The sequence below is a fragment of the Mastigoproctus giganteus genome, chromosome 2, assembly GCF_048544385.1.
Source record: "Mastigoproctus giganteus isolate SK-2022 chromosome 2, ASM4854438v1, whole genome shotgun sequence".
In the NCBI taxonomy this organism is placed as follows: Eukaryota; Metazoa; Arthropoda; class Arachnida; order Uropygi; family Thelyphonidae; genus Mastigoproctus; species Mastigoproctus giganteus.
In genome coordinates, this window is record NC_143576.1 from 162,613,791 (window position 1) to 162,633,659 (window position 19,869).

General features: G+C 37.3%; 1 protein-coding gene across 2 annotated transcripts in view; it reads left to right on the forward strand.

Annotated features, from left to right (window-relative positions):
- LOC150089715 (small ribosomal subunit protein uS11) overlaps positions 1–15,290 on the forward strand; it is a 107,729-nt gene extending 92,439 nt beyond the window's left edge. For both annotated transcript variants that reach the window (XM_090368757.1, XM_090368758.1), the window contains exon 5: positions 15,174–15,290. In XM_090368757.1, coding sequence (XP_090224883.1) covers positions 15,174–15,241 — 68 coding nt within the window. In that variant the 3' untranslated portion in view covers positions 15,242–15,290. The remainder of the gene's footprint in view (positions 1–15,173) is intronic.
- The last annotated feature ends 4,579 nt before the right edge of the window (positions 15,291–19,869 follow it).

The following is a 19,869-nucleotide window of genomic DNA, read 5'->3' on the forward strand; positions in this document are numbered from 1 at the left end:
AAGTTTCACTAGGGAGTAAAGCATACTCGTTGTCCCAAACCCGTAGAAGGTCCTCATCACTGGAAAACCGCCTCCCTTTTAGCTTCATTTTCACATGCGGGAACAGTGCAAAGTCGCAGGGAGCAAGGTCTGGACTGTAGAGAGGGTGCTCGAGAAGTTTCAGTCCTGTCGTGGTCAAATATTCGGTGCAGGCTTTGGCGCGGTGAGCTCGAGCATTATCGTGATGGAGGTACCAGGTGTCCATTCTTGACTTTGGCCGCAGGTTCTTCATAGATCCAATGACTTTAGGCAGGCATTGTTCAGTATACCACTTAGCTGTGACTGTCTTCTGCGTGTCCAAAACGACACGTTCCACAATTCCACTCGATTTGAAAAATACAGCTATCATTTTCTTCTTTACAGATCGGGATTTTCTGACAATTACGGGTGTGTCGTCATCATCAAAGACCCAAAGTTTGTTTTGAGCCTTGGTCGGCAGATCGTAATAGTACAACCAAGTCTCGTCACCTGTCACGATGTTGTTCACATACCGAGATTGTCCCTTATCAAACTTTTTTAACATCTCCCGGCACCAAGTCACACGTCGTGTCATCTGCTCTTCAGTCAGTTGATGCGGCGCCCAGAGAGAACAAAGTTTCTTCACGTGCAAATGATCTTGCAGAATCGAACGAATTGCTGATGCATTTAGGCCCAAAGTATCCTCTATCTGTTGGTAGGTCATTCGCCTGTTTTCATCAAGCATTTTCCTCACAGCAGTAACATTTTCCTCCGTAACTGACGTTCGTGGCCTTCCCGGCCTCTCAGAATCCTCCAGAGAGAAATTTCCCCTTTGGAATTCTCTATACCACCTGAATATCGTTGTACGATGTGGACAATCATCATCTAGTGCAAGAGTCATTTCTTCTAAGCACTGGTCTATGGTTAAACCACGCACGAAAGTATACCGCAAAACTGTCCTTATCTCATTTCGTGACCACGATGCCATCGCAAGCACTTTACACTCTCACTACTAATGAATAACTGAGCCCATTGACTTGGCGCGGCGGCTACTATGCACGTATGAACACATCTCAACATGCAGCAACAAGCAGCTTCCTGTGATTCATTGTTGCGTCATATTGCAAAACTTTCCTAGTACCCTTTGTATAGTGAAAATTTCAACTTCCGAGATTTTGGAACAAATTACCAAAAAAAAAAAAAAAAAAAGGTGTTATTGAGTTCACATTACGATATTTTCACAATGCTGCTATTTATTCCTGTGGGATGCAAAATAAATTTCCACGATTTTTTTAAGTTTGCCCAGACCGGCAAACTCTTATGTAAAGTCGAATTTCCATGAGTCAAGTATTACGTAAGCCGGAGAGTAACTATGTTGCACTACCTTGAATGAGCAACGCTTGACTAATAGAGAAGTCTATAGTTACTTATTCTCAGTGGGTATGCCAAGTATTGCCAACTTCACAACTCAGTTGTCACATTGGCAATACCAGGGTACCTGCCCACTGATGAAATGCCAACAAGCCTTGAAACGGTGCCGTCTTGGTGGTGGTACCCACCAAGAATAAGTAACAATAGACTTCTCTATTAATGAAGCATTGCTTATTCAAGGTAGTGCAATACATTGTAACTTTTGAAATATGATCACAATATGAAACACAGATGAATTCTGTGCATCCCTTTTACACTACTTTCGTAGTTTTTTCTTTAGAGTTATCTATGGTGTATCTACACCAATATTAAATAGATATATAATAAGATGCAGATTACTATATATAATAACATAAAATACATTTTCTGTTTATACTCTGGCTCGACCACATGGTCTGAGGAGTTCAAGATCGAAAGAATACAAGAAACAGCACCATATTTAGCATTCACAGGCTTGATGAGTCCCATGATTGCTTGGTCACTTAAAGCACGTGTAATTATTTACACTCCCGCCTGACCAAAATAGTAATCTGCATTTTATTTTTTTGTTTGTATTAATATGTGAAAGATAGTGAAGTTAAATTTCTATTTGCTCAGCATTTTTACAATGCATTACTTACTGGATTTTGTACCATGTTTCTTGTAAATCTTTCTGAAATGGCAATTAGTTATTCATAATCAAAGCTGCTCTTGAATATATTTCTTATTTTTGCTTTGAATTTATGACAGCAAATACAATTTGAAGGACTTCAAATTTGAAGAGGAATTGAGTTCTCCATTGTTTTACTACTAATAAGAAATCTGAACTACGTATTTAATGAAATTTTCAAAAATTGCTTAATTTGCTCTGTTGCATTGGAATTTTTTACTAAAAAAAAACTATTGGCAGCAGTGATTCTCATTTATTTTTACAGAGATTATTTTTATATAAAAAGGTGCAAAAGCAAATATAAAGGCCACATCCTCCTTTCAAGGTTGAAACTAGATTTATCATTAAAGTTACACCTTTTTGACTTCTTTAGGCAGCTAGTTTTGGTGGCTGTTACTTGTTTTTCCATTTCTTTTATATCCCAATGGAGGTTTTCCTCTGCTCTTCACTAAAAATTTTCTGGAAAATAGTCTAGGTGCAAGAAGTGTACCGAGACACCCATATTGCAGCCTAGTTTTCTGAACTTCTCCGTCACTCATGATCATCTCATATAATTTGGATGTTTGTTTCCCAAAAAATTGCATACTACATTAGGCAGGCCAAACATCTCTTTCAGTTTGGTTCATGGGTTCTTCACAACCCATGAGCCAAATCTGCAAGCTGCTACTTGACTATTCAAATAGAGTCAAGTAGCAGCTTGCAGATTTGGTGTTCAACAAAATTTCCTCCTTTTATTTTTATTTATTTGTTATTATTTTTTTTTCATATGTAAACAATGGGAATTTGGTGCAATAGTTGATACAGTTTCCTTCTTTATTCTGTGTTTGGGTGAACTGTTTCATTAAATCTAGCCTTTTTTTATTGGGGGGGTAGCAGTTCTTTGTTTTGATATACTAGTGGCTGGTTTTTAAAAGTTCTTTGGGCTTGGTGTCAGAGACTGTCTTGGTGATTACATTTTCTCTTCCCAGTATTCACTTCTTTCTTGACTATTCTGCTTGCAGAGAAAGCATGGAATTTTTATGTAACCAAATTGTTAGCTGAGTAGCAGAACAGTAACTTAAATCTCTACGCACTATCCAACCATGATCTTTGTACTGAATTTTGTCCAAAAGAGGCTTCATATTTTAGTAGTTTTCTTTTAAGTGTGTTGAATGGGCTACAGGAATGGACGTATACTTGTTTCCATTTTATGAAGGAGAACTCGTTTGAGGCGCTGCTTCAGTAAGTCAATAAATAGCCTCCACTCCATTGGTTGGTAGAAAATTCCAAAAGAATTCATAACTGCAGGAGTGCTTTTGCAATATATCATTGTGACTTCTTTGGGGAAATGGTGAGTCAATTCTTTTCAGTCTTGACCCTAAAAGCTGTGCAGACCCTTTGGGTAGATTTAAATTTCTCATGAGATAGTAAAGTTCACTTTATGTAAACAGCTTGATCCAGAATTCTAAATTTCTTTTGTTATAGTTTATTATCATACTCTAGATCAGCATTTCCCAAACTGGGGTCTGCAGACCCTTGGGGGTTCGTAGACCAGTTCCAAGGGATCTGCGAAACGTTCAGAAGGTATCAAGTAATGTTTATTTTCTTTAAAAATATACTGATAGAATCACGAGTTTCATCATAGAACATTACTTATTTTCGATACGATTAGTATATATATTTCAAATTATTCATTCTATGTATAGCAAATTGATGATAAAATGTTCTTGTTTATACTCCAGCATGACCACTAGGTTAGTGTAATTTTCAATAAATCAATACAAATGTTAACCATATTTAGCAGTCACAGGCTTGAACCTTGGTTGACTCAGATTGTGTGCTGCTGCACTCTTGCTCTGACCATTCAGGTATGAGAGAGAGAGAGAGAGAGAGAGAGAGAGAGAGAGATAGATAGATAGTTAAAAGTCATTGTGTGGCTGTTTAGCTAGATAGGTGAGTAGTTTCATAAAAATTACTTATACAAAAACCTTACAAATAACACACACACATGTTATGATTTTTGAAGGATGGTCTGTAAATCTGTTTGTGATCTGATGGTCCATGGTTCTAAAACGACTTATGGAGGTGGTAATTGTTGTTCAGGTCTGTTCGGTAGTGCACTTACAGCTGAAGTAATGTTCATGTGATACACAATTCACCACTTCTTCACATTATAACTTGCTACATTTATGGAACAAAAGTAGTAGTAGTAGTAGTGGCATGTGATGCAAGAAAGCAAGTGTATGAGCTTATGCAGCATCAGTCAAAAAAAAAAAAAAAAAAAATCACACCATTCCCTCCAAATGCCTGTCCAGTTCCTCCTTAAATTTATTTAACCTATCAACTTCCACAACGACAGATGGAAGTTTGTTCCAGCAATTAACCACCCGCTGGCTAAAGGCAAATTTCCGCACATCTATTCTACATATGTCTTTTCTTAATTTGAATTTATGCCCCCTTAGGTTCGTAAATTGAGAGTAGGAGTGTGTATAGGCCTAATGACTCTGATGAGTATAATAAGAAACTGTACAGGGAAATAGAGTGGGCCAGTAAATCAGAGAGTCTTATAATGGGAGATTTTAATTTCCCAGATATTTACTGGAATTTGGGGGCTGGTCACTCACACACTATCAAGGCTTTTGTGGATTTATTGGATGATTGTTTTCTACATCAGCATGTTCGGGAGGCAACTAGAGGGAGTAATACTCTTGATTTGATTATCAGCAGTGATTCTTCATGCATTAAGAATCTGCAGATAAATGAACCACTAGGTGACAGTGATCACAGTATGCTGAAGTGGGATTTACTCAAATAGGTAACTACCATTAGGGGTAAAGGGAAGGGTTATTGCTTTCGTAAAGGTGAAATATATTGAGAGTAAAAATAAGCTATTTCATCAGAATGCTAATCCCTACGTCGACGCTGATATTTTCAAAGGGCTTGATGTACCTTTTTCCTTAAGACAATTCTGAGATCCACCAGGAACAGGCCTTTAAACTAAACTTTCTTGCTGGCCGATTTGTATGAGGCCCAAAGTAATGACTGGTGTATTAAGGCAGCAATTCCAGTAGCTGTAAAAGAGTGAAGAGACAAAATCTTGTTCATGGAAATCCGAAGAAATGGAGGAGTCAAATAATTCCCAGTTTATGTGATTTGTGGAAAATTTGACTAAAGCTGGCTGTAGTAAAAAGTGATCTCCAGGTTTAGAAAATTCAGTAACAACAAAAAATAGAACCTGGTGATCACTTGTCCAATGAGTAATCACCACCCAATCACGAACAAACAACTGCTTTAAAATGAAAATTAGTTAATGTCTCATCAATATTTGATTCTCCAACAGCGCTGGAAAGGGTTACTACTACTTGAGGTAGGTTTATTACATTTAAGCTGTTATTAATAATAAATTCCTCCAACCAAGTATGTTACAAGCAGCCTTTGCTTCTTGTTCTGAAAATGCTGCTAATTCATTGTTATTGAAATTGTCTTTTCCAATACATTTTTTCCCAGCAGTTTTCAACTGCTGCTGAACTCACTTTCTCCCATGCTAATCCAATATTCTATGCAACATTTTTCAGTATTAATGTTTTCAGAAATTCTAGAACATGAATTTCTGAGTCTGCAACACCAGCAAGTAGCTCATCTCAATAGTAGGCTTTGAAGGCTTGAATAATGCCCTAATCAATGAGCTGAATTAGTGCAGTTGTGTTCCTTGGCAGAAATGTGACTGATGTTGCCATGTTTTGATTTCAGGACATTGGTTGAGCTGGGCAGTGATCCAACAATAAAGCCTTTTCTTCGGTTTTTTTTTTTTTTTTTTTAACAAATGGCATCTCACCAATGGTACAAACCACAAAGCAAAATATCACTTGTCATCAGTGTTGGAGATATTTTTGTAAATCACTGGTAGAGATTCCATGTTGGTGTGCTTAACTTTTACTGAAGCATGGTGGCTTTCGCTTATGATTTCCACTCTTGTTTTTGCACGGTAAGTGCTCACTTTGTCAGGTGTTTTTTTAATATCTAGTGACTTGTTGGGGGGAAGTTTATAGTACTGTGCTCTTTCATCACAGTTGTGCTGCCTAGGCTAGGCGCATTATATCCTAAGCTGCTCTTGCACCAATAGCTTTCAAATAACAACATCACAGTTGTGCAACTGTTCATCTGAATTCACTATCTTGAATCACATTATGCAGAAATTCAGGAAACCCTTCTGCAGCTGTAATGTCACCAAATGCAGATTTTCCTACAAGATTAACCTGGGATATCCCATGAGGAGTATTCAGTCTCCACCTCAACCATGTAACTTACGTAATTTAAGTGCAAAGTGTCCACTTTGCAAACTGATAAAATTATCCCATTTATCAGTACTACTTCACTAGACCAATGCTTATACAAACCATTTTGTATAAGCATTGGTCCACATCACTGTTTTCATGAAGTCTCGTTTTCTTTCTTTGGAGGCCTACTTCATCTTCTACAGAGTCCCCAAATTTACAGTTTTTCTTCCTGTTTCATCTAACCGTGGATCGTTCCATCTGGAATTCCATACTCTTGAAATATACTGCATTTTGTTTTGCCACTCTTGATAATCTTTTAACTTAAGTGGGTTAAGTGGGTGCTATAAGCCTAATGACTCTGATGAGTATAATAAGATATTGTACAGGGAAATGGAGTGGGCCAGTAGATCAGAGAGTCTTATAATGGGGGATTTTAATTTCCCAGATACTGACTGGAATTTGTGGGTTGGTCACTCACGCACTAGCCAGGCTTTTGTGGATTTATTGGATGACTGTTTTCTACATCAGCATGTTCGTGAGGCAACAAGAGGGAGCAATACTCTTGATCTGATTATAAGTAGTGATTCTTCATGCATTAAGAATCTGCAGATAAATGAACCACTAGGTGGCAGTGATCACAATGTGTTGAAGTGGGATTTACTCAAGGAGGTAACTACCATCAGAGGTAAAGGGAAGGGTTTTTGTTTTCGTAAAGGCGACTATGATGGTCTGAGACAGTATTTAAATTCTATACAGTGGGACCAACTGATGATGTTACCAACAGCAAACTCAAAATGGGAAGCATTCAAGGAACTAATCTTGGAAGCTACCAGGCTTTACATACCAACTGAGAAATATTGTTCAAGGTTTAGGCCTAAATGGTTGTCAGATGAACTAATCAGACATGTGGCAGAGAAGAAAAATGCATGGAATACATACAAATTAATGGGCGACATAGAAGCCTATGATAGATATAAGTTGGTCTGTAACCAAGTCACAAAGCAGATTAGGCAGGCAAAGGCAGATTACGAAAAATCTTTGGCAAAGGATGCAAAGAAAAACAGAAAAGAGTTCTTTACCTATTTAAACTCAAGAAGGAAAGGGATGAATCAGATTGGTCCACTGGATATTGATGGTTCAACAGTTGAGGATCCTGCTCAGGTGGCTAACAATCTAAACGGGTATTTTGCATCTACATTCACGCATGAGGAGTTATTCAGGAAGGAGAATGACGTAGGTAAAGTAGACATTGGCAGTGAGCTAGATGATTTTGTAATAACTGAGAGGAAAGTGGAGGAGAGATTGTTGAGGATAAACATAAAAAAGGCACCTGGGGTGGATGGGATCTATCCAGTTATATTAAAGGAGGCAGCAAAGGAAGTAAGCAAACCCCCTAGCCATAATTATGAGAGCTTCTTTGGACTCAGGGGAGGTACCCATAGACTGGAGATGTGCAAATGTAAACCCAATTCACAAAGGAGGATCAAAGGCTGACACAAGTAATTATAGACCTGTTAGTTTAACTTCTGTTCCAGGAAAATTAATGGAGGCACTGGTTAAAGAAGCACTGCAGGATCATCTAGACAAGAATTCAGTTATAGCTCAGACGCAGCATGGTTTTGTTAAGGGCAGGTCTTGCCTGACCAATTTGATTGGATACTATGATGTAGTCACAAGAGAACTGGATGCAGGGAATAACTTTGATATTATATATTTGGATCTTAGAAAGGCTTTTGATACTGTTGCACTTTTGATGGAAGACTGCTGCACAAATTGGAGCAGTGTGGCATTGGAGGCAAATTGCTGCTATGGATAAGGGGATGGTTGAGTGGCAGAAGACAGAGAGTGGTAATCAATGGACACTGCTCAACGTGGACTAATATTATTAGTGGAGTTCCTCAGGGTTCAGTGTTGGGTCCGTTGTTGTTTTCGGTGTTTATGAATGATATTGATGATGATATATCAAGTTTAATGTCCACGTTTGCAGATGATACAAAGGTTGGCAGGGTTGTTAAGGACACTACTGACGCTATGCTGCTGCAACAGGATCTGGAAAGGTTGAACAGATGGGCTGAGAGGTGGCAAATGAAGTTTAACATTGACAAGTGTAAAGTACTACATATGGGAAACAGTAACCCCAGAGCAACGTATCATCTCTGCGGTACTACACTGACAGTGGTGGAGAATGAAAAGGACCTGGGGGTAATTGTGCAGGCAGATATGAAGTTCTCTGAGCAGTGCAGACGAGCTGCAAAAGTAGCTCATGGTGTCTTGTCAATGATATACAAGAATTTTTCTAGCAGGGATAAGGAGGTGATTATTCCCTTGTATAAGGCCACATCTTGAGTACTGTATACAGGTCTGGAAGCCTCATTTCAAGAAGGATGTAGAGCTGCTGGAACGGGTACAGAGAAGGGCAACAAGATTAGTGAATGGAACAAAGGGTTGCTCTTACGAAGAAAGGCCTAAGTTTTGCAAATTACAGAGTCTGGAGACTAGGCACCAGCGAGGTGATCTGATAGAGGTGTATAAGGCTTTGAATGGTTTGAGCATGCTCAATGCCAATGGGATTCTTCCTCTTGCTCAGAATAATCACCTCAGAGGGCATAAATTCAAATTGAGGAAGGATGGATGTCGGATAGATGTGCGGAAATTTGCCTTTGGCCAGCGTGTGGTTGGTTGGTGGAACCGACTTCCATCATTTGTTGTTGAAGTTGATAGCCTAAACAAATTTAAGGCTCAACTGGACAGGTATTTCGAACGAACGGAGGGGTGAAATGGGAGTGGTGTTTTTTTTTTTGGCTGATGCTGAATAAGCTTGCTTACTTGCATCATATGCCTCTACTAATGCTAAATTTCTTCAACTGTGTATATATTTATTTATTTGTTATTATTTTTTTTTTGTGGCCATTAACAATTTTGCTGTGTATTTATTTCTCATGCCCTAGAATTCACTGTGTACAGAAAACTAAATCAAAACCAAACTGTCCAGCACATCATGTTGCTTAAGTGAAATCACATGATTTCTCCATTAATCACCTGTCAGTTCACATATTTTTGCCTAGTTTTACCCTTAGCAGTTTTTGCTAACCCCAGTGTCCTACTTCCAGTTGAAGAAAAGATGTCATGAGTTGTTGTTCACAAAAATTTATTCTTTGACTGATGTAATACACTTGGCAAACAGCCGTATTCCCTTCCAGAGGTAGCTGTTTGTAATTAGTGCTCTGTTGATATATCTTTTATTGCATCTCTAGCCGAGGGGAGAAACTGGCTGTCTACAGTAATTAGGCTGACGAGTCCTGTTTACCAAAATTATTCTGCAGCTGGAATACTGAATATATCGAAGTCACAGTGTACAGCCAATTTTAGCTAATATCCCTTTTCGAAATATGGACTGCATTTCTGAAGAGGGCAAAATCTATAACTGTTTCTTTGGAGTAGTTGTAATTAGTGTCCAGAGGGAAATATATAGATAGAAAAATCATGGGCCCACCAACATATGAGAGCATATTATGTGGATAAACACTGATTTTTTTTTTTTTTTTTTTGTAAAAAAAAATAAACCTCCGAAATACTGTGAAGATTAATAGAATGTATTCCTCAGTCGGATATTTTAAAAATATTTTTCATATGCAAAAGTATAGGTAGTAGTGTGAATTAGATAAATTTTATAGATACTTAATGAGTTATTTAATCGCTTTACAGCAACAAAAGCCTAATTTTATAGACATTTCCACAATAAAAACATATTTTTGTCATATTCTTTAGTTCAATTTCTTTAAAATAAAAAAATTTTACTGAAGAATTTTATTTTATAAGCTAACTTCCAAAATAGTGTTCAAATGTTTTGATTGTTGAACTGTTTGAGGAAACAGGACCCATTCGGAAGCGTGCGAAATTATGCCTATATGAAGATATAGATGCAGCCATTTTTAAGTGGGCGAATTTGATTCGAGACCAAAACATGCCGATATCTGGGCCATTAATAAAAGAAAAGGCTACAGAGTACGCATATTTTCTGGAGCATAAAACATTCCAAGCCATCTGGTTGGCTGGACAAATTTAAAAAGTGCCATCATTTACTCGAAAAAGTTATTTCAGGTGAAAGTGGGGTTGTAATTGAAGAAGACTGTACCCATTGAAAAACAGTTTAAAAAAAAAAAAAAAAAACAATTATGGAGGACTATGAGCCCAAAGACAAATAGATGAAATCTATTTTTCAGGTATATTTTTTAAATGTGTAGGTGGTAAAAATGTTAAGGAGAGAATTAGTTTTGGTTGGTACAAATATGGCTGGTAATGAAAAATTTAAGCTTTTGGTAATAGGCAAAAGTAAACAACCCCGATGTTTCAGTGGAGTAAAGTTGTTAGAGTTGAACTACAACAAAAAAGCTTGAATGACAAGTGAAATTTTTGAACTGTGGATTTTAAATTTTGTAGAAAGATGATGAAATAAAACAGAATAATCGCTTTGATTGTTGACAATTGCCCACCTTCACTTGGTAATTTCGAAACAAGTGTGAAGCTTGTTTTCTTCCCACCAAATAATACCTTGTCTAAACTGCAGCCAATAGACCAAGGCATTGTCAAGAATTTGAAAATGCACTACTGAAGGTGGATACTGAAAAAAATTATACTGAGAATAGAAACCAACCAACCTATAGATTTGTGGATGTGCATATCAGAGTTGGCAAAAGTGTGGAGTCAAGATGTGACGGAAACAACAATTAAGGATTGTTTCACAAAAGCAGGTTTTACTAAAATGTCAGTTAACAGTGATGAGAGGGATGAACTGCTACAAGACATTGAACAATCTTGGGAAGAACTCCAAGCGAAAGGTTTGATCAGTGGAGAAATTGTTCTGTCATAGTAGCTGAATATCCGAGTGACCCAACATTTTGGAGAGTATACAAAGAACTTTACAATATCGACGATGAGTTGGGTGAAAATGAGGGCAATGAGTGTAAATGTTACACCTTCCAAACATGAAATGTTGGCGGCATTTGAAACTTTGTGTTGAGGCCTTTGATGTGAAGAAAATGTGCCAGAAATTATATTTGAGTGCTTAAACAAATGCGAACATTTTTAAGAACAGTGTACAGTAAAATCTAGCATACAACAAGAAATAACCAAATATTTTACTACGTAATTCTTAAAAGTGTACTAATATATTGTGTGGGCATTATGTAAGTAGTAATTTCTTAATATGTGATATTAAGAAATTAATTGTTTTAAAATGTTACAGAAAATTTATTCATTCCCACTTATTTCTGATTTATTTGCCATATTTTTTACTGTATTTCTTTGTTGAATTTCATATTTTTCATTGTTGAAAAGGTCATATTTCTTTATTATAACAAAATTTCTGTATAACAAATTATTTTAGGCAAATGATCAATTTCATTATATGGAAGTTTGACTGTATATGTATGTATTATAAAATTTGTGAAATATCCTGCTTTACAAAAAGTCAAAGATTGGTAGTTATGAGACATGATCGTAGAAAATTATTTCACTGAAGTAAAACATTCTGGGACTATATTTTTTAGGGCTTGTGCCAGACTACCTAAATCTGGCAATGCCCCTTTGACCTGTCTGTGTGGGGGGGGATTATTGTCAAGTTGTTTTATTTAAAGAGACTGGACTGAATTACATACATAAAAAGTATGGGTTGTATATTATTATTATTATTATTATAATATACAACCCATACTTTTTGACCTGTCTGTGGGGGGGGGGATTATTGTCAAGTTGTTTTATTTAAAGAGACTGGACTGAATTACATACATAAAAAGTATGGGTTGTATAAAATCCCATTATCTTAATTAAGTCTTGGTTGACAAACATTCAGTTGAGGTGGAATTCCTGTACAGTTGTAAAAAAATAATGGTTTTTGTGGTTCTGCATAAAGATCATGTTTCACATTTTTAAGAATACCGATGTTTAGAAATGAATAAATAAATATACTTTAATATGTCTTGATTTTTTGAGAAAGTCCTTTTGGTTTTAAAAGATGGGACAGTTTCTGGTCTGATTTAAACAGAGGGCCATTTTAGCCATCATGTCCTTTTGAATCCATATCTCCAATTGGGTGGATCATTTAACCCTCATGAGTAGTTTGGAGTGTTCTGAGCATACAAGTGAAGCACCTGAATCCTCCAAGTTTCTTCCTTACTCATCAATCTATAACACCACATCCCAGTTTTCACCAAATGGCTTGGGAATTATTTGCATTGTCCATATTTTTTTTTCATCAAGAAAACTATTGTGAAGAATCTGTTAAGCAGTGAAACCTTGCCAAAGTAGACACCATTGGGTTGAAAGGTGTCCACTTTGCAAACGTCAGTCTAACCAGGTTCAGTAATTTGAAAAATGATATTCACTATTACTGATTGATTACTCAAAGGTGTGGTTTTCTTTTTTTTTTTTAAATATTGAATATCATTATATGTTCCATTATTTGTGTTAACTTTTAGTAAGAATGAATATTAACTTTGTTTTGAGTATTTCATTATTTCATTTTCCTTATAAATCATTGTAATTTTCTATTCTATTCCATATTCATCAATTTTGCTCACATAAAATTCTTTTCATATAATTGGATACAACCCTCACCCTTTTTAAATTTCTGCTATATGCAAACAAGCTTCAATGAAACCTTTTTATGAAGCTAGCTTTGAATGACTATCAGTGAAGGTTGTAATGTGGCAGCATGGAAAAATTGCCAATTGTACATCAGTGATAAAGCCGGGCACCTAAAGATCTGCAGAAGCAGTGATGAAAGTATGTATGTCATTTCCCAGTACATATTCTATACAAAATAAACTAGGAAATCACATTTTGGAAGCTGCCAAAATGATAAGAAGTGCTGGGGAATCATTGATTTGTTTGCTCTGAATGCTGCACTGAGCAAAATGGAGGCCACTCTGAGCATCTGCTTTAGATGTTTCCCTCTTAGAAGTTTGTTTCTTTTTGTTTTGTAATTTATGATTGATGTTTAATGTCTTAGGAATAAAGACTTGAAATGTTTATGGGAACTTTGTCTTATTTTTAGCCGAAGAATGGTGGTGCTACATTTTTTCAAGTGATTTGGAAACACATTGTATAAAATTATTAGCATACTTTGCCTTAATTTTGACTTATTTACTTGAAGACTTCATAAGTATTTTTAGATCAACTTTCGATAATTGGGAATAATGCTTAAGCATTCTGTTCACTGCACTGTAGATTGACATTTTCCTTGAATCAGCCATTCCAGTAGCAAATGGATGATAAAATTCACAATTTATTATTAATTTTTTCGAAGCAATAGTATTAAATGGAATTTTTAGTACTGATTCTGTAAAATACATGAAGTCATTCTAATTTAAATAAAATATTAAAAACATGAATTATATAATTTTCTGACTGAAGGGCATGCCCTATAGGCATGAATTATTTAAGTTATCAACTTCCACAACGACAGATGGAAGTTTGTTCCAGCAACCAACCACCCACTGGCCTTTAGCCAGTGGGTGGTTGATTGCTGGAACATTCAGTTATTTTCTTATTTTTGTAAATAAGAAAATAACTGAATCAAATATTTACAAACTAGCATACATAAGTGGCGCACATCCTTAGTGGCTAAATAACAAATTAGTCCAAAGTTTAATTAATATATTATTATTATAGCCGGGTGGGTAAAGTGCCTGCCTAGCAACCCAAAGGTTGCGGGTTCGAATCCCGCCTCGGGCTTGGATCAGAGTAGAAAATGTAAAAACCCTGTGAGGTGCAAATATGGTCACAGAAACCGATGCTCCAACAACTAACAAAAAAAAAATAAAATAAATAATATATTATTTAGCCCAAGGCTCAACAAATGTGATTGCCATGATCACCATTGCAACTAAGAAATCAAGATTGGCAACTAGTATTTTACAAGTCTGTCTGATGGCTGTGGGGTTGAACTGCTATATTCTCGTTTTAATAAGTGTGGTCTATATCCCACAAGGATTTCAACACAGTTGCAGTAAGTTAGAGTGGACTCTTAGTATGGATGCAAAGTATTGACAACATTCTGTAATGGAACAGATCATTGTCTGAAAGAACATGATAAAGTAGCCTAGCCAGTCATATCCAGCTTTATTTAGAATATCAAAAATTAAAGTTACTTGAACTGGAGAGTGGTTTGTAATAAATATTCAAAACTTGTTCATTCATGAAAACATGCATGCTGTGTATCTTATGGAGCTCCCTCTGTGCAATCATGATGGCCATAAATCTGATTAAGCAGTAACCACCTCTTAATCCACAATAATAGTAATAACTAGTCTGTAATGCTACATTTCTCCAATATAAACAAGGGTAGTTTCATGACGTATTGTGCAGAAATTTGACTTCAACCAAGAGATTGTTGGAATAAACTATATATTGTGGAGGTGGACAAATAAAATTGGGTAAAAGTTTTTTTCTTATGCAGTACTAAATTATATGCACTAACTCCCTGCCTTCACTTAGTAAGTTTCACTTCAGTTAAATCAAGTTTTTTGCACATTGAACTAACCTTTGGAAGAACTACTGTTCTACAAAAGTTGATTAAATTTTGTGGGGGGGGGACCATAAATTTGGTATTGCTTGAATTAATATAGCATGTTATGTTCTAACTGATTTAATATAACGAGAATTCAGATTAATTTTGTCTGTCGTTTATAAAAGAGACGTCTTGTTTTTCTTTAAACAGTGTATTCCTAATCATTCTGCATAAATTATTTTTCAGCCTAGATTGTAAATTTTGTTAATTTAATACTATTTTATCTGATTATATTCTGATGTGAATTTTTTATTGTGATTTTATTTTACAGAGGATGTGACTCCTATCCCATCTGATAGTACACGCAGAAAGGGAGGACGACGTGGAAGGCGTTTGTAAATATGTTATCAGTGAAACTTCTGCTTCATTAAATTTTTTTTGAAGCCAACAGTTTCTGTGATTTATTAGTGTTTATGGACAGACGAAGTTGTGATTATTTTATTACAAGCAAAATAGATTGGAAATATTTCTCCTAGTTACATGGGTGACTACAAAACTATTTCGTGGAGGCTGTTACCTTGACATTGAAATTAAAATGTTATGTTCTTTTTAAACTTAATGTATTGTCTGGTAAAAACTATAACTGTCAATTCACACCTGTCTTATGGGGAAAAAAAAAATTGAACTTCCAACATGAGAAATTTTTGCCGGGTCAAGAAACAGATGAGTGGGATTATGGTGCTTTCTTTGCAGAGCATTAATAAATGCATACTTGCACAGATTTCTTGAAGCATGCAATTGTGAAATTTAATGTCTGGAAAGTTTCTTTTTTTATGCTCTACTAATTTCCACAGAACTGGATCGAAGAATGGTACAAATACAGGGGATGTGTTCCAAAATAAAATCACATAGCATGAAATAAATGTTAATGAGTGGAAGTATTTACCAGCAACTGTTGAAGGCATAGAGGTATTTTTTAAGCAGCTGAGAGAATTCTAGATCCACATCCAAACAAAAATGGCATTGGAGTCTGTGAGCAATGCAATTTGTATTTTCCATGTAAAAGAAACTTGTGAATAGGGTACAGGTTGCTATGGGGTGCACTACATTCCAGTCCGATCTAAACACTCAAAAATCATGTTTGCCTGCACCAAAAAGGCATTTGTTATGTCATTGCCCTTATCCAAAAGGACCAGAAGCCCAAATACAGCTGAGCTGAACACCGGCAAGTATCAGTGAAAAAAAATTCATGATTAGTTGGACACCTGAAGGCTTCCATCCTGCAGTGGATTGATAATGGCTGCACTTTACTTTTAGCCATCATGGAGAGGAAACCCCCAATCAGAGAGAAATAACGAGCAACAATAATTTTTATATTATTTCCCTGATGGGGTTTCACCCTGTGGTGGGTACTGCTACCAAGTTTTTTTTTTTCTGCTTTATGGTATTTTTCCCACCCCATGATGGGTTCTGATACCCAAGTGCATTAGGTAGTTGGTTGTCTAGTTACTATTATTACCGTTTGTCTAGGAACTCTCTTACAGGTGTTCAGGATCCTGGTTTTTGGACTCCGCTGATCAACCCGCATCCTGTAATGTGTTCAATTTTTTGGAGGCCAGGTAGCATCGACAGAATGTCATATGTTAGTCTGGTCCTTGGCAATGTATTCCATGTGGTTCCAGGTATTGATTACCTGATCTTTAATGACGGGCATGCATCTTTCAGTCTCTGGGAAGTTTTCCTTTCATGAAACAAGGAGCCTGCTTGGATAGAACAGTGGTATCGTCAGCGTCCTCCCCCACAGAGTGGAAAGAGACTGGCTTCGAATCCCATCGATGACACAAGGAACTTTCACAGGCTTTTTCCTCTCCACGGCAAGGTTGTTCCCTGGGAAAAAAAGGGGGCTTTTCATCTACCAAAGCAGGCAAATCGAAGTGTGGCAGAAAGGACTACAGAATGGGAGAAGTCATCGTTTGACAGGTTTACACTGCCTGCAGCCATCTGATTAACTGTCACTCCATCGCCACTGAACTATTACACACTGACTGGCAGAAGAGGGATGCCATGCACGGGCCACCTAGGGAACAAAATGGCATCGTGGTCTTCAGCAATAATCATGGTGAATGCAGTGATCCTAAAGCCATCGCTGAATGCCATACTATTATGGGGTGGGGAGAAATCAGTTTTGGTGTTTGTCCAAGGCATTCTCTGCTCACAGCTATGCTGCTGAGATTCTGGAACTCATTGCTGTCCTGTCTTTTCTTATTGGGAGATGCCATTGTTACAACTGGATGCATACCTCTAGGTATCTTTGTGGTGTGGAGGCACTGTCTCGGCCACCCAGTTTACCACTAGCAACCATGAATTTATATTATATTGATCTGACCATTGTAAGCAGTTTGTCATTAAATGGCAGGGGAGAATACATTCAAAATGACACTGGCAGTTGCATTGTGCTGTAAACCAGTTTCTGGATAATGAGACATCCCATCGCCAATCACAATGTAACTAACAAATTCTCCATGTCTCTAAAACTTTGTTAGAATTTTCCGATACTGATACTTACACGAGGTTTTGTTTCTGATCAAGTGACAAAATGTATCTGGCAATCATTAAGTATTCGTAATAACCGCAATGTAATAAACCAACCATATAACTGAAACTTTATTAAAATAGAAATAATTTAACATAAGACCAGATCAAATTAAAAATGATAAAACAGAATACTAATTAATTTTATGGTATAGTTTAGGGCTAAAGCATCAGGTTACGAAAATAGTTTAACAAATGTACAAGTTAGTGCATTTGCATCATTTCTGTACACAGCAAACTACATTAAGTAGTTACAAATTGGCATCATTAAGTATCTCATATTGTGAATACCTTCACGAGTTGCCACATTGCACTACCTCGAATAAGTAACGCTTCACCACAGGAGAAGACTACTGTTACTTATTTTCAGCAGATACCATCACCCATACGGCACTTTTTCGGAGCTATTGGCACCTCATCAGTGGGTGGGCATGCACCTTGGCGTTGCAATGACAACCCAGTTGCAAAGTATAAATCCACAATATGAGATTCCTGGTGTGGAGTAATTTAGAGGCTTTAGTCCTAAACTATACCGTAATCAAAATTACTCCACACCATCAGGCATCTCATATTGTGGATTTATACATCGCAACACCAGGGTACCTGTCCTATGGTGAAGTGTTACTTATTTGAGGTAGTACAATACTATGGCAACTCATGAAGGTATTCACAGATTAACATTTTGCTTAGTTAATGGAGTGTGATTCTCCTGTCTTTTCACCCAGGTAGTGGACATCCTGGGTTGTTCAAACGCATGGCTTGCAGCCAGATTCTTCATTAATGTACTTGCACCACTTGAAAATTGCAGTTTCTTCAAATATTTGTGTACATAAACCAACCTGCCATTTCTTTTAAGACTGCAAACCACAAAAAAAATTTATATGTTGATTAGTGGTTCACAATAGCATGTTAACGCAAATACCACATTTTGTCACAACTTGTCATAACAATTCATGCTGAGGGAAAATGGACCATAATCTACCACGCTGGTCTAGTGCGGGTTGGCAGATCGACCGTATTCAGCAGTCAGGGGCTTGAATCCCGGTCTACTCAAAGAGCGTGTGCTACTGCACTCCCGCTCCTGCCCACTCGGCTACGGAGGCCTTCCTCCCTGATTGGGGGGGTTTCCTCTCCATGATGGGTATTGCTACCAAATGCACAGGGTGGAGTATTGTGGATATGGCCTTGTCTCCAATTCAGCTGCTCTGCATTGTATTTCTTCCTCCTCTGCTTAGGTGTCCATATTCTTTGTTCATTGTAGTCAATTGCTCACATCTGGCTTCATTTTGTCAAAGATTACAGGAGCTATCGGGCTCGTAAAATCAATTCACTGTTCAGTGACAATATCTGGGAATTGTTCCACACACTTGGTATGTAGTCTGTACATTTTCATTTTGGTTTCAGCTTGGTTATTTTTTGGTATGCCTGCATGCTCCAATTCATTGGCATTTTCTTCCTTTGCGAATGGCAGTTGGGGGGGGGTGAACTAATCAGTCGTTGGAGCTGGGTGGTCTTGCCCATCTCTTGTGGTATTCGTATGGGAGACTCCAACTTTCTGCACTGTCATCCTCAGTGTCCCCCACTTTTTGAACTGACCCATCTGCTAAGGCCTGAACACGAGTGACTGTCCTGTGCCACACTCGATGCAGTATGATTATTATTACTCTTTGATGTCATCCATCTGTGGAGGTCTGTTTAGCTTTGGCTTAGTTACAGTGGTATTGTTAGTTCTTGGGACGGACACCAGATGGCAATACTATCTGTTTTAGCCGTCACATGTTGGCAGAGGTAGTACTACTGGGCAACTTTCGTGATATTTTTTTTTATTATTTTATTGGTATCATTATACCGGTATGATGGAGCTGCATTTGCTTCTGCGAAAGCGATACTCAAGCACATGTCCACCAGGCTGGAACTTCATTGTCATAACCATTGGGCCATGGTGCCCTTATGATTATTATTGTTGCTCTTATCTTATTTCTCCCTCGCTGCGGGTCCACCCTGTGGTGGTGATTGCTACCAAGTATGCAGGGTGGTGGTTATGTCTGGTGTTACAGTTGGTTACTCTGACTATCCAACAAGTGTTCAGGATTGCGATTTTATGGAGTTCCTTGTTGGTCTGGGAGACCTATTGCTGCTAAGCTGTTATGTAGGGTTTTTGGACAGTGATAGTCAGTACTTGTTGCATATGCCACATCTCTTGATCTCCTGTCTTTAGGTGAGTAAAAAAAAACTTCCTAGTTTTTTCCTCATGGGTTTTCTGGAGGTTGACAGTGTTGGGCATCACTATCAATCAAATAGAACCTCTTCCTTCTTGTCGGCAAGGGTTATATTAGCATTAGTAGAGGCATATGATGCAAGAAAGCAAGCATATGCAGCATCAGCCAAAATAAAAATGCTCCCATTTCACCACTCCGTTCCAAATACTAGTCCAG